General features: G+C 44.9%; 1 protein-coding gene across 12 annotated transcripts in view; it reads left to right on the top strand.

The window, feature by feature from the left end:
- The first annotated feature begins 8738 nt into the window (after positions 1-8738).
- Positions 8739-15892, top strand: part of Lin54 (lin-54 DREAM MuvB core complex component) — a 59801-nt gene continuing 52647 nt past the window's right edge. For 2 of the 12 annotated variants that reach the window (XM_029477519.1, XM_029477514.1), the window contains exons 1-2: positions 10999-11086; positions 13311-13425. Coding sequence is in view for 2 of the 12 variants with exons in the window: in XM_021163108.2 (XP_021018767.1) it covers positions 9559-9580 (22 nt within the window). In the remaining 10 variants the exon portion in view is untranslated. Of the gene's footprint in view, positions 8886-9184; positions 9581-10771; positions 11087-13310; positions 13426-15318; positions 15354-15892 lie in introns of those variants that run through there. The other 10 variants (XM_021163112.1, XM_021163109.2, XM_029477515.1 and 7 more) reach the window with 9 other exon arrangements.

Below are 15892 nucleotides of genomic sequence, written 5' to 3'. Positions count from 1 at the left end.
TGTGTGCTGTTGTCTTCCTCATCTGCGCTCACTCCCTCCTATTTTGGGTGCTGCTTTGTGACCATCTGTTTTAGTATCACCATGTGCTTTCTAATCTAGACCAGCACAGTCAGCTCCCCAGACGCCTGTGTTCCTTAAGGGGACTGATGGTCAGAGTAGGTGACAATCCCAGTGCTAGGAGTGCTCTTACTATTATATCAGTAACTTTGACCTTTTCATGGGACAGAACTAGAAAATGGGTATTTTAGGTTGCTGGGAATTGAACTCAGGGCTCTCCAGCCCCACATCTGTGTCTTCTAATTTCTGTACCCAGAATCCCACTTAGCAAGTATATTAGGGAACTCAGAATGTCCCATGATTATTCTTTATATTTGCCTCCCACTATGCTTCCAACAGATCCCGAGTAACAGTACTAGCACTACTATAGAAATAAGATAAAAAAACAAAAACAAAAACAAAACAAAAAAACAAAAAAAAAACAGGTGAGGGGGGCAGGGAGATGCCTCAGCAGGTGAGGGGGCTTGCTGCTAAGCCTGGTGGCCTGAGTTCTATTCTGGGGACACACATGGTGGAAACTGAGAACCTTGACATATGCATGCTCTCATCACACACACACACACACACACACACACACACACACACACACACACAGTAGGCCTGGGGAGGGTGTTGGAAGTGCAGTTACAGATGGTCATGAGCTGCCGTGTGGGTACTGCGATATGAATCCTGGTTCTCTGGAAGAGTATCCAGTGCTCGTAACTGCTGAGCCATCTCTCCAGGCCCCCAAACTAGTTCTCCAATGGATTTCTCAGAAACGATTCATTGGCAACTATATTCTTCCATGCTCCGGAATATTGTTATCACAGGTGCCTTATCTATTTGAAAGTCAGATGTGTTTGGTATTATAAACTGACATACTTTCCTTGAAAATCCAGAGATATTTTCTAAGTGGAAAACATCTGATGAGAAGAATTTTGCTGTCACCATAAATCACTTGTTTGTTTCCCCCTAAAATGCTCCCACGTTTTTTCCTCTAAAGTCTAGTAATTTTACTAGGCAATGTGTCAAAGTTGGGCTTCTGGATTGATTACTCTCAGGGATAAAACGGGCTCCTTCAACTCGTGGTTTGTATGTTCCCCGTAGTAGTATATTCTGTATTCTGTTAGAATATTCTGTACAAGGGTTCTTTGGTTACTTTGTCTTGTTTTTTTAGATTTATTATTATTATTTATATGTAAGTACACTGTAGGTGTCTTCAGACACACCAGAAGAGGGCGTCAGATCCCATTACAGATGGTTGTGAGCCACCATGTGGTTGCTGGGAATTGAAACTCAGGACCTCTGGAAGAGCAGTCAGTGCTCTTAACTGCTGAGCCATCTCTCCAGTCCACCAGTACTCTTAAATCACTGAACCGTCTCTCCAGACCTGACGCTTTAAGTTATTTTCTGAGTCCTGCTTCTCATGTAAATCTTACTATGTTGTTCCAGTCCCGTATCATTTTCTTATCAATTCTGGGAGCATTTAAAGCTTTTTTAAAAAATGTTAGCTAGGCTGGGAATAGGCCTCATTGGGTGAAGGAAGGCATATGCATCCCAGCCTGACAATCTGAGTTCAGTCCCTGGTCCCAAGGTGGAAGGAGATAACCTACCCCTACAAGTTGTCCTTTGCCTTCCACGGGTACACATGCACAAACTAAGTCAAATGTGAACAACTCTACTCTCTCTTATTTCAGTTTAGTTGATGATTACATCCCTTTTTCTTTCTTTCTTTCTTTCTTTCTCTCTTTCTTTTTATTTTTTAAACCCTTTGCTTCCAGAAGTACGATTTCCTAGGTGCCACAGGGAATGTGCAAACTATACTCCTTTTTTTTAAAAAAAATATTTATTTATTTATTATATGTAAGTACACTGTAGCTGTCTTCAGACACTCCAGAAGAGGACATCAGATTTTGTTACAGATGGTTGTGAGCCACCATGTGGTTGCTGGGATTTGAACTCAGGACCTTTGGAAGAGCAGTTGGCACTCCTAACCGCTGAGCCATCTCACCAGCCCTACAACCCTTTTTCTAACACTCACTAGCAAACATCCTCTAATATTCAACAAGAACACTTTCTGTTATTTCCTTCCTTCTAGAAACTCTAATCCCTGCTACACCTTATTTTTAAAAGTTATATCTTTGCTAGTGTGTGTGTGTGTGTGTGTGTGTGTGTGGTGTGTGTGCGGTATGTGTGTGTCTGCATGCACATGCATACCATTAGGAACTAGAAGAAGGCCTGGGATAGCTCAGACTGCTGGAGTTGCAGGAGGTTGTGAGTCTTCGGACCTGGAATCAAACTCTGGTTGTTTGCAGGAGGGACTGCCTGCTGAGCCATCTCCCCAGTTCCCCTGCCCTGCCTTCATTACAACTAAGTAAAGGAAAATTCTTCGAATGTTATTTCTCTTCAGTACTCCCAACCCCCCCCCCCCAACTTCCAGGACCAGCTGACGACTGCCTGCTCTAACTCACCCAGTTCCTTGGTTTCATTACACTAAACGGATATTTTGATTTAATTTCAGCCAACATTTTCTTTGTATCCTTCTTCTTTTCAGCTATCTGTAACAGTTGTGTTTTAAGTCTGTTACATTGTTATTGTATAGACTGCCTTGCATATGCAAAGTAAATTACCTACCTCAGATTCCTGACTTCCCTGCATCCCTAACTTGATGAGATCTGTGTTTGTTTATTAGCAAGAAGTCACGTGCATCATTCATGCACATGGAGGTCAGAGGCAATTCCAGGGAGTCTGTTCTCTCACTGTCCAGTTCTGGTTTTTGGAACTACTTTATTTCTTCCCACTTTTATTTCTATTCATTCATTCATTCATTCATTCACCCATTCATTCATTTATGTAGACAGTATGCCATGTGTTTTTTTCCTGAAGAGATTAAAGGACTTCTATTCATACAATAGAGTGCCACTGACAGACCAAAGAAAGAATCCACCCAACATGAGCTCAATGCACCAACAAATGTATTAGGGCTACTTATAGGAGCTACTTGCAGAAATGTGGACAGGAAAGGCAGCTGTGTTACCTAAAGTTTACAACAGCACTGGAGACAACTCAAAAAGGCTGCATCTGCCATCTGCCGCTGCATAACCCAGATGCAGCTCAGCTGGTTCAAAGTTCTCCTTTCCTCAGCAACAGTTACTGTATACAATCTTGGGGAAGGGCCTTGTGAATCTTGTAAGTTTCAGAAGTGTCTTAGTCAGGGTTTCTATTCCTGCACAAACATCATGACCAAGAAGCAAGTTGGGGAGGAAAGGGTTTATTCAGCTTTCACATTCACATTGCTGTTCATCATCAAAGGAAGTCAGGAACTCACACAGGGCAGGAAGCAGGAGTTGATGCAGAGGCCATGGAAGGATGTCACTTACTGGCTTGCTTCCCCTGGCTTGCTCAGCTTGCTTTCTTATAGAACTCAAGATTTTCAGACTAGGGAAGGCACCATCCACAATGGGCCCTCCCATCCTTGATCACCAACTGAGAAAATGCCTTACAGCTGGATCTCATGGAGGCATTTCCCCACCTGAAGCTCCTTTCTCTGTGATAACTCCAGTCAAGTTGACACAAAACCAGCCAATACAAGGAGCTTTCTGAGATGGGTGGATTTTATTTATTTTCTGAGATTTGCGAAAGTTTCACTTCTTGCGTCTACAGAAGCCTTCCTCCAGGAAGTAATGTTTCAATTTGAAGCAAGTAGCCTCAACAAAACACATGGTCTGGCTGTGAGGCCCCAAGTAGTCTCACCTCATTCTCAGGCCTCACACTTCAGAACTCCATAGTTACAGCTTGAGTTGCTGTCCTTGTTCGGGTTACTGTTGCTGCGATGAACCATTATGATCAGAAACAAGCAGGGAGGAAAGGGTTTCAAAGATCCATCACTGAAGGAAGCCAGTTCAGGAACTCAACAAGGGTATGAACCTGGAGATATAGGAGCTGATGCAGAGGCCATGGAGGGGCACTGATTTCTGGCTCACTAAGCCTGCTTTCTTACAGAACCCAGGACCACCAATCCAGGGGTACACCACCTACAACCACCTGCTGTCCCCCACCCCCATCAAGCACTAATTAAGAAATGCCCTATAGCTGGATTTTATGGAGGCATTTTCTTGGTAGAGGCTTTCTCTTTTCAGATGAGTCTAGCTTTTGTCAAGGGTCCATGACAGTTGTCTCTCCTATTTTAGCATTCACTCCCAGTGAGCCCTAACAGGAAGTCCATGAGAAGCATGTTTGTGTAGGTTTGCATGTCCACGGGTCTCTGTCACCTGACTCTGCAGTGCAATCTGGGCTGAGCTGACAGCTTTGTCCTGTGGAGCTTCCAGGGGTTCTGGTGAGACATCAAAGCCATACAGCACCAGAGATAGCCTGTCTCTCATCAGCCCCTCCCTCTTCTAACTTCTTAGAAGGAACTTCTTCTTTCTAACAATTTAAAGCTCTTCTCTTTATAAAGACTAACCTAGGACGTGCTTAGGCACGTCTTTTCCAACACATCCTGTCTGCCAGGAACACTGGCAGATTGCAAGTCTGTATTTGAGGGAAGGACATTTTCTAAAATCATTTGTTTAATTATCACTATTCTGTTTTCTCTTCCCTTTTCCCAGATAACCAGGGCTTGCTTTATCTTCCTAGTGACTTGTATTCTTCATCATAATTTCCATCTTATACGTGTCTTGCTTTGTGTTTTATGGTAATCTTCTCCAAGCAGGTGTGGTAGCACACACATCTTTAATCCCAGTACTAGGAAGACAGAGGCAGGCAGATCTCTGTGAGTTCAAGACCAGCCTGATCTGCATAGAGACTTCCAGGCCAGCCACATATTAAGACCATGCCCCTCTCCCAAATATCCTTTCCATATCTCAACCCATTAAGGAGGATTCAATTTCTCCTTCAACATATGAACATAGTTTTTCCTAGAAATCATGATTTGGGGGGAACAGAGGAAATAGCACTTGCCACTGAACATGAGGGTCCAGGTTGGATCCACAGCACCCACATAAAAGCCAGGCACAGTCAGATCCACTTGAAATCCCAGCACTGGACAACTGAGACAAGAGGATCTGTGGGGCTCGATGAGTGGCAGCCTCTTCTAATTGGTGAGACCCAGTGAGGGGCCCTTTCCCCAAAAAATCAAGGTATACAACTCCTAAAGAATGACACGTCATGATGACCTCTGACCTCCATATACATGTACATGCAGACACACACACACCAAAGAAATAAATAAGGATGTTCTTTCTTTTTTTTTTTAATTTATTTATTTATTTTACATATATGAGTACATTGTAGCTGTCTTCAGACACATCAGATGAGGGCATCAAATTCTATTACAGATGGTTGTGAGCCACCAGGTGGTTGCTGGGAATTGAAGTCAGGACCTCTGGGAGAGCAATCGGTACTCTTAACAACTGAGCCATCTCTCCAGCCCACATGAGGATTTTCTTGAGTATACTCATATGAAGATGTTTTGATTGTTTATAATTAATGCCCAGCAGTGGAAACAGCCTGCATACTCATTACATGTCAGGAAAGCAGAGACACAAAGTTCAGTTTACTCATTCAATCCAACACTCAGCATTAAAATGGAATAAAGAACAAACATATGCAACAATACTGATTTTAAAAATGTTTTACTGAAGCTGGGCGTGGTGGCGCACGCCTTTAATCCCAGCACTCGGGAAGCAGAGGCAGGTGGATTTCTGAGTTCAAGGACAGCCTGGTCTACAAAGTGAGTTCCAGGATAGCCAGGGTTATACAGAGAAACCCTGTCTCAAACAAACAAACAAACAAACAAACAAACAAAAATGTTTTATTGAATGAAAGAAGCCATGCAGTAATTTTAAAAATGCTGAAAGGATCTATCTATGTGAAGCTGTAAATCAGGCAAAACTAATTCATAGCTATAAATCTGGTGCCTGGGTGGGGTTGAAGAGATGCTGCTGAAATTACAAGTGAGTACTGCTCCCACTGTGGACCCAAGTTCCACTCCCAGCTTCCCTGGTTCCATGCCAGGCTTACACCTGTCAGTACCTCCAGGACCAGGGAGATCTAATACCTTTGACCTTCTTGGGCACCTAAACTTGTGCATATACCCACACATAAATGCACACATGCATGTAATTAAAAGTAATAAAAATAACATTTAATGTAATTTTGGAGCTGGTGAGATGGTTCACCAGATAAAAAAACATGTGGGCACATTCACGAAGATTTAAAACAAAAACACCCCCCTCCCAAGAAAAAGAAAACCTCCACAATTCTTAGTTTACATAAGCATGAGAGGAAAGCCATGCGTTGGATTTGGTTTATAAGCTTTCATGTGCCAACGCTGCTCTTGGGGATGCTCTTTTATTAGGGAATGGCTCAAGAAGAAGCACATGGGCAAGTCTGACCAGTGACTCAGGAAGACTTGTCATCTGAGGGCATGCTTAACTTGCTACCAAAAAGAGGTTCACGGGAGGAAGACCTTGGCTCTGTGGCCCACATGTGTGATTTGTGTGTGTTTTATGTGTTCCTGGGTACTAGCCATAAATCCTCAAGAACGAAGGCAAACCTTTCAGGATAGTTTCATGAACAACAAGAACTAGCAGATGTCTCTGTTTTCTATGTTTGTTTTACTTTGTTTTTTGAGTCAGGCTGACCCCAAACTCTTGACCCTCCTGTCTTTCCCTCCCAGGCAGCGTGCAGTGACTGAAGTGCACACTGCTGTGCCCAGATGTGCCTTTGAAGATGTCATTTTTCTTCAGAATTAGTCTAGGGAATCTAGCATTGAAAAATAAGAAAACAATACTTCGCCCTATGTACTTCACACAGCGCGCAGAGAGTCACCAACCATATGAACTGCTTTAGCTGAACTGTGACCTACAGTTGAAAGAAGTCTAGTGAATGTCAATATTGAACTACAATTAGGCAGCAGATAGCTTTGGGGGCAACTTTTTGAGTTCCCAAGGCAGTAATGCCAGCTCCATAATTATTTATTTATATAAGACGAGAAGTTTGATTGGACAAGGGATCAATCCTTTGTGTGCAACAGCTATTGACATGAGTTGGGGTTTTTTTTTTTGTTTTGTTTTGTTTTTGTTTTTGACAGGGTTTCTCTGTGTAGCCCTGGCTGTCCTGGAACTCACTTTGTACACCAGGCTGGCCTCGAACTCAGAAATCTGCCTGCCTCTGCCTCCCGAGTGCTGGGATTAAAGGCATGCACCACCACTGCCTGGCTTCTGTTGCTGCTTTTAAAAATTGTATTATTTTTTCTGAGACAAGTTTCTTTGTGTAGCCCTGGTCGTCCTGGAATCTTGATTCAAGGAAAAGAAGGAAACAGCGTGTGTGTGTGTGTGTGTGTGTGTGTGTGTGTGTGTGTGTCTTACTGAGAGATGCAGGCTGAGTGCTGGGTTCAAACTCCCAATCTTCTTGCCTCAGCCTTCAAAAAGCTAGCATATGGAGGTGGGCCACCCTGCCCAGCTAAAAGCTTTATTTTATTCTTGATTTTATATGAATTGTATTTATTTTTAAGATTTTATTTTCATGCATATCTGTGTATTTGTTTGTGCCCTCAGAGGCGTGAAGAGGATGTTGGGTTCCCTGAAACTGGAGTTACAGGCCTTGTAAGTCACCTGGTGTGGGTGCTGGGAGCTGAACTTTAGGTCCTTTACAGGAACGGTACCGGGTCCTAACCACGGTGCTAAGCACGGAGACATCTCTCCAGCTCCTTCTAAGAATTATAATATTCAGCGCAGAGTGTTATATATAATGCATCACTGGATACCACAGTTCTTATATTCACTAATGTAAAACTGTCATTCTCCACATACATTAAACACTATGTCATAGTGTGAGTTGTTTTGATCAGATTGCTGACACTGATAAGATTGTACTAGTCATTTTAGTTGTTGTAAAAAAAATCCACAGTAAACCCGGAAATGTTGCCCTTATTCCTTAGGTACTGTTTTGTAGTAGTGGTATCAGAACTGTGTCAGCTTGGTGGAAGGAACTCAGAATTTTTCTACCAGGGTGAGGTGTGGAGGTGGGGGTTATCTAAATTTGGGGCCTCAGTCTCTCTGCCTTCTTTCTTCTAGTGATGCCCCCACAGTACCCCCAGGAATACTTGGTTGGAAAGCGATACCTTTAACTTATCTCCCGCCTCCTCCGTGCGGTTCCCCAGGTAGTTTCACGTTGTAAGGCCTTTTTTAAATATAATATATTTTTTTTATTTCTTGGATTTATAAATATCCCAGGAAATGAAGAGATGACTGAATGCAAAGAATCCATATTGTATCAGTATAAGGTGTGTTGCAAGACAAATTATCAAAAATTCCCTTTCAAGGTAACTCTGCGTGCTCTCTCAGGAGCTTTTAGGAGCCCCTTGCAACGTTCACGTCTAAACCCCAACAGATTTATTAACATTTGAGAAAGGATGCGGACTCCCTCTTCACTCAGGCGCATCACCAAGCGGGGGCGCGCTGGAAACCGCACTGACCGAGGTTTAGTCACAAAGCCAGAGGCACGAACCCACTTGGTGTTCCCCGCCTTCCCTTTGACGGAGGCCCCAGGAGGAGTCACGTGGAACCCCAGCGCGCTCCCCCAGCCCTGCGCAAAGACGCGACTTGGGTTGCCAGGGGGCGGGGCGGGGCGCGGAAGGGGCGGGGCGCGGGCCGCCGGCGGGGGCGGGGCGGCGCGCGGGCGGGGCGGGGCGGCCCGGCGTATTATGGGATGCGGCGGTGGAATGGCGCTGGGCGCGTGATTTTGAACAAACCCGGGTCTGTGTTTCGGAGGCGCCGCCGCCGCCGCGGCTGCTGGGAGCCCGGGGAGCGCGGCGCGAGAAGGAGGCGGCGGCGCCGCCGGCTCGGGTGAGTGTCAGCTCCGGAGACCCGGGCTGAGCGGCGGGGACTGGCGCCGGGCCCGCGCTCGGGGAGGGCGGCCGCGCGGGCGGAGAGCGCCGGCCGGCCGGCTCCCGGGCAGCCCGGCCGGTGGGCCGCGGCGGACGGAGGGTTGTCGGGGCGCGGCCGCAAGCGGCGGGCGCCGGAGAGCGCGGCTGTCAGTCGGCGGGGCCGGCGCCGCCCGCCCCGCGCTCGGGAGGAAGGGCCGGGCGGCTGTTGACAGGCTCTCGGCGCGGCCCGGGAAGCGGCTGCCGGCCCCGGGCTTCTGGGAACCTGTTTTGCTGCTGTGTCATTTCGTACCAGCGCCTCCTTTCGCTGCTGCCCGGCGCCGCGTTCTTCCTACGCCCCTTTGTATGGACTCCTCTGGGTGTGTGTCCGTTTCCCTCGCGAAGCCCACCAGCCAAATGTCATAGTGTCCCCGCGGTGCACGGGGGAAGGGAGCGGGCTGAGACTCAGCCTGGCCAAGCAACGGTAAACAACCATCCGAGTGCCGGTGGACCCGGCTGTTGGTGGGGAATAAAGTTGAAAGATGGAGAAACTGGGAACCCCTTCCACGCTCAGCCTCTAGCGGGCTCTCCGTAGAAACGCGCCGGGAGTGGGTGGGAGACAGCCCTTGACTAAGCCTGAGCCTGCTGACTTTTGTATGGAGGTGTCATTCAAACAAGGTAGGGAGATGAAATGGCTTCTGCTTCTTCCTTATTCGTAGGGAAACTTAAGACAGTAGATTAGCCTTGTCCACAACCCTGAGATTCAGTTTGCTGGTTTCTGTTAGGTCTTTTAGAGCTTATAGTGTGACTGAATGATAAAGAATAAAGCTTTTGAACTGGCAATTAGTAAGGCTTTCTGATGTCAGACAGCTAACTTTTGGAGGATGCTGGTCCTATTAAGAAGCCTTGCAGCTTATATGTTCTTAATTCCTTACATGATTAATTACTTCTATTCCCTCTTGGGTACTTATTAGACCACACCATGAGAGGAACTGGAAGGGGGTGGGGGGTGGATAGGTTGTTCCGGAATCATGTTCTAAAGCAAGCTGGTCCCCCCCCCCCTGCATTGAGTAAGTGTTATCAGTAGCAGATGGTTTTTAATTTGGAAACTTAGATCCTAAAGTCAGTTGGCAAAGGGTTCTAGCGAAGAGCTGTATTTTCTATATGTTAGAAGTTGATGGTTATGAATGATTATACAGTTGAATCAGTAATTTAAATTTAGTAGCACCTGAGTATCTTAAACCAACGACAAATTGACATAATGTTGTTCATGGGCAAAAATGGTCAAAGTTGAGAGGAAAACAGTTCAGAACTTTATTCTTAAAAATGAAGGAGAGAGGAGACCAATGTCTGCATCATCAGCGCTTGTAATTTAAGGGTGTCCGAGAAGTCAGGCATGCATACAGAAATAGCCATACTGTCAGCGTAGTTCTATGGGTGGAGTAGAATACCAGCGTTGGTGACTGACGTTAAAGCTCTCCAGTGACTCTGAAATGTACGTGAAACATGGTCTACCATCTCTCTCAAGTGTGTTTCTGGAAATGAAAGTTTGAGGTTTTACTGTTCTTGTGTCAGATTCCACACGGCTTGCCTTCCTCACCAACATCCCGGCCTTGGAATCCCGCAGGTATCACAACTCCCCGTGGGGTTCCTGCGGGTCTCCCTGGTGCCGAGTGTTTGGTACTGGGATGTTGGGTCTGGCATGACCCGCCGGTGAGCCCTAGAACCCCTCCCTCCCCCCGTGTGTGTTTGAAGGTTGGCGGGGCGGGCGGGAGGTTTCCCCGGATATGTGGGTGTGCGCTGCACCGGAGGGCGGGCCGGGGCGGGAGCAGGAGGAAGGGGGAGGTGACTGGCGGCGGCGGCGGCGGCGGCTGGGGCTCGGCTGTCGGGGGAAGCTGCTGAGCTGTGATGGTGATGACGAGGTGAAAATGGCGGATCTTTCGAAATACAATCCCGGCCCCTGACATACCAGAGGCGGCGGCCGCGGCGACATCGCCACCCCGGCTCCCTCCTGGGTCCCCGGGTACCCTATAGCGCTCCATTTCGTGCAAACTGGGAAAGGAAGCAGCTGGACAGAGCTACGGTGCACAGGCAAAACAAGCACTGCCCGGGCTCGAAATTGCCCGGGACCTCTGGAGCCCGCTCCTCGGAGCCGGAGGGTGGAGAAAGCGGCAGCCTCTGGAGGTAGAGGAGAAGCGGGGTACCCGAGGGTTCTCTGTTTGCAGAGCTCTTTATTTGGGAGTTGGGGGAGGAAATGCTTTGGGGATCTAGAATGACTTGTCCGGAGGAGTGCAAAGAATCAGTAGCCTTGTAATGACATCAACGTTTTGTTGTTATTATTATTTTTTTGACTATCAAGAGGACTGAGTTTGCTTATACCTAAGGCTGCTGCTGAGGCCTAGAGGAACCGCTAGTACTTACCATGATTTCCTGATAGAATACTTAAAATACCCACTCGGTGGGGGTTGGCTGATGGTGTCCAGCAGTTAGGGAGTTGTGTTTCTTTGGGGAGGCACAACATTGGCATTTTCTTCTACATTTAATGTCGGTGACAGGACATAGTCTGGAACTTGTTGGGATGTGGGTCCTCATCTATTTTTGAACATATGGACCAGTTTTGTGGTAATCAAAAAAATTTTATATGGCTTTGTCATCTTTGGGTGGCACCTTTGATCCTGCCACTTGGCAAATAACAGTTGATACTCTAAATCATAGTTTCTGTTCATTTTTAAATGGAATTTCTTCTATGTCCCCACCTAATTTCATGAATTCAGAGAATGAAGTTATGGGAGATTTTATAATTGGCTGTATACTATAAGTGAAATTCTGTTTGGGAGCACGGTTGTGCTTATGAATTTGCCTTCCCTGTCAGAGATGTGATGATTGGATGAACGCTTTGGGCGTATATAGCTGATACAGACAATTGGAATCTGTTCTATTACAAATGTTGCTTCCTTGTTCAGTACCTAGAGCACTGTTACCTTCATTGCAAGGCTTGACTGACCTTAGAATGGCCCCAGCTTACTTTAGTCATCTGTGATCCATACTGGTTTGGATGTTATAGGGTCCTAGGTAGTCTCCCTATATCCAACAGGAATGATGTTGAAAGGGTTACATGGTCTATACAATGTTACATACTGGTTTGGGGCTCTCCTTTTTTCTTCACCTTAAGTGGTAGAAGGTTGGGTCAGTGACCTTGAATTATGAGTTAATAGTTAAGAAATGCCTACTAGTAATATTTGCAACTAGCAATGTTTTCTTACTCAGGTTGTTTACAAAGTGATACTATGTATTTCATATATTACCATGTGGTATATTGTGATATACAGGACAAATATTTTGAATGTGTATATATAGTTGAACTTTGGCTTTCACTTAAAACAACCATGAGAAGCCAAAGAATGTTTTACAGTAACTACCTGAGAAGTATTTAGAAGATTTAATTATTGTTGCTCATTAAACATATAACTTGAGGGGCCAGCCAGATGGCTCAGCACTGGGCATACCAACAGTAATTCTCTCTAACTTATTTTTGGCAAGTGTGCTCCCAATAAATAAGCGAAAAAATATTAAAGTTGTGGCTGAAGAGATAGCTCATCCATTAAGAGTGTCTCATGCTTTGAGGAGTTTTGGCTTCACAGCTGCTTTTAACTCCAGCTGCAGGAATCTGATGCCCTCTTCTGGCCTCAAAAACTTGCACGTAGGTGGCACATACACACATCTGCACATACACACATCAAAAATAACTCCTTTTATAAAGGAATTAAGCACTAAAATTTACACACATACATGCACCTACCCATATACATATATCTGCACACACACACACATGATATGATTTTGTGTTATTCAGTAGGAATTAGGTGGGTTGTTTTTGTTTTTTTGTTTTTGTATTGGGTTTTTGTTTTGTTTTATTTATGTGGCAACTATTTTGGTACACATCAGTTAACTTACTTAGAGTAAGAGTAAGAATTTTTAAAACTTTAAATGCTTGGTCATTTTGGTTTTCTGTTTGTTTTGTGATGGAGTCTTGCTATGTAGCCCAGGCTAGCTTTTTCGTGTGTGGGCATTTTGCCTGCATTTATGTCTGTGCACTACTCTGGAGCTGGGGATGCAGACGGCTGTGAGCTGCTGCCATGTAGGTACTAGGTTTTTGGAAGAGCAGCTGCTGTCCTTAACTGCCAAGCTCATGGTTTGTTGCCTTTTTGGTTGATTCTTAGTGATTATCTGTCTCTTTTGTCCTTTTTAGATAGTCTTTTTCTGTAGCCTAGGCTGACCTGAAATTCATAGCACAGCCTAACTCTAACTCAGAATGACCCCAGTGCTGGGATTGCAGGTGTGAACCCCCATGCTCTGTGTGTGGTTACCTTTTAAAGGACCTCTTCTCTTTTTTTGGGAATGGTGGCAGCTTGGAAACAGGATCTGTCTGTTAGCCCTGGTTGTCCTGGATGTCACTGTGTAGACAGACTATGCTGGCATTGAACTCAGAGAGATCTACTTGCTTCTGAGTGCTGGAATTAAAGGTGTGTATTGCCATACCCAGCTGTGATTGCTATTATTATTTATTAAATTATAGTTAAATCATTCCCCATTCTCCCTCTTCCCTCCAAAACCTCCCCCATATATATTCCTTGTTCTTTTTGAAGTTCATGGCCTTCTTTCTTATTCATTCTTGTTGCATAGGTGTGTGCGCACGTGCATGTGTGGTTGCGAGTATATGTGTGTGTGTGTGTGTGTGTGTGTGCACTCGAGGTTATTCCTAAATGCATGAGTACAGCCTACTCAGTCTGTATAATTGTAGTTAATTTGTTTCCCAATGTGAACCTTGAGAATCTGGAACACTTCTGATTCCAGACATTTTGGATAAGGAATAGTCAACGTGTATTGAGGGTTGTCTGTGAGTCCTATACTATGCAAGGGATATAAGTAAAATAAACATCATTGCCCCAGAGGGCTTTCTGTTTAAGACTCACTACAGGTAAAATTGAAATAATTGGCTGAAAGGGGCCTTACTGTACTAGGCTTTGAGTTGCAAACAACGTTTGAATAGAACGGCAGCCTCAGAAATGTACCTAGGGACATGTATCCAGTACTGTTTATGTAAGATGTACTGTAGATTAGAGGATATAAGTAAAGTGCCATAATATGCTCCAGGCTGTAGAGATTGGATACTGTTGATTGCAAAAGGATGGAGTAATTAATACACAATCTGTCAAAGATTAGAAAGATTTAATTTAATTAATTTACTGTTTTGTGTGTGAGCTCACATGTCCTGGCCCTTATGTGGAGGTCAGAGGACAACTGATGTTTGAGATTGGCTCTCTTCTCCCACCATGCGGACCCACAAATCAAGCTCAGGTCATTAGGCTTGGTAGCAAGCAAATTTACCAACTAAGCCATCTATCCAGCCCCAGATGAAAAGATCTGAAACTTCTGCATATATGTTATAGCTGAGTGGTTTGGTGTTCTTGTGGAAATCCTAACAGTGGGAGGGGTGTGTGTAGGGGGTAAGGATGGTGGTGGAGGAGTGGGGTGTGTGTGTGTGCGTGTGTGTGATAGAGTGAAGAAGTGAGGCTGTTCCTGACTCTTTGGTCTGCTTGTGGGACCAGGTTGCCTTGACCAGCCTTGATGTGATGGTCTTATGGTATGCAGTGTTTGGTTAATGTCCCTGGGAGGCCTGCTTTTCTCCTAGGAGAGGAGCTAGGGGGTGGATCTGGGGGAGTGGGAGGCTGGGGGGCTGGGAGGAGTGGGGGAGGGGGACTGTTGGGATGGAATGTATGTGAGAAGAATTTTTTTCTTCTTAGATTTTTATATTATTTAAATGTATTTTATTCATCAAACAATATTGAGTATTTTGAGAATCAAATAATACATAAAAATTGTTCAACTTTTATATGCATATCCTTTCATACCCTAAAAATATCATTGATGAATATTTAATACTATCCATAATTGAGGATCCTATATATTATATAGAATACTAAATTGTATTAAAACATACAAAATATTCTTTGGGAATTAAGGATAATGATCAGACTTAGTCCGTGGAGAAGAATTTTTTAAAAAATTAAAAATTATATCACATTTTGACATGCCTCATTGAGAAATATAAGAAATTAAGGGGTTAGAGAAAAAAACATGCAAATAAAGAGGAAAATGAGGAAATATATACAATGAATGGTGAAGAAGTGACCATAATAAAGGAGATGGTAGTTAGCTGAGCATGGTGGCACCAATCTTTAATCTCAGCACCCAGGAGACAAAAACAGGTGGATTTCTGCAAGATCATCTGATGACGATGACGACGACAAAAAAGAAGAAAAGACATTTGAAGAAAAATTATATGGAAAATATTGACCAGTGTTATTTTTCTTTAATTTATTTAGGACACACAATGATGGCCTTACTGGGTATCAGTAAGGATATTAATATGGGAATCCAAGAGGCTTGGGTTAGTATTTGTCTTAGTTTTGTTTCTCATAGCTGTGATGTAGCCTGCAGTTCCAGGTGGCTGTCTGTGGTTGCAGAGCAGTTAGGATGGTAGGAACCTGAGGCCGCTTGTCATAGCGTCCAGAATTTGGGGGCCACTTCTCAGATGACTTACACTAAGCATCCTTGTTTCACTCTGTCTTTTGGACAAACCATGGCCATTGCACGAAAGCCTCAGCCCCTGTGGTGACCAGCACAAGGCTGTTCCATCCGGGAAAGGTCCATCTTGGTGGGGAAGGCAGGGCAGCAGGAGCGCTGTGAGGCTGGCTGTCACACTGCCTCAGCAGTCTGGAAGGAGAGGCACTGCATTTGCTCATTGACGTGGCATCATGATGCAGCTGAAGAAAGTCACAGTGAGACAGACAGGTGATGCATCCCTGGGACTCGGATGGATGGGGCATTAAAGTGCATACACAGTGCGTTTCACAGTGTGCGCCCTAGAAGAGATGATTACAGGAGAAGCAGCGCCTAGAGCTATGGCTGGAAAATGGGTCTTTCTTT

The sequence above is a fragment of the Mus caroli genome, chromosome 5 (assembly GCF_900094665.2).
Source record: "Mus caroli chromosome 5, CAROLI_EIJ_v1.1, whole genome shotgun sequence".
Classification (NCBI taxonomy): domain Eukaryota; kingdom Metazoa; phylum Chordata; class Mammalia; order Rodentia; family Muridae; genus Mus; species Mus caroli.
This window is presented reverse-complemented; position numbering and strand designations above follow the sequence as displayed.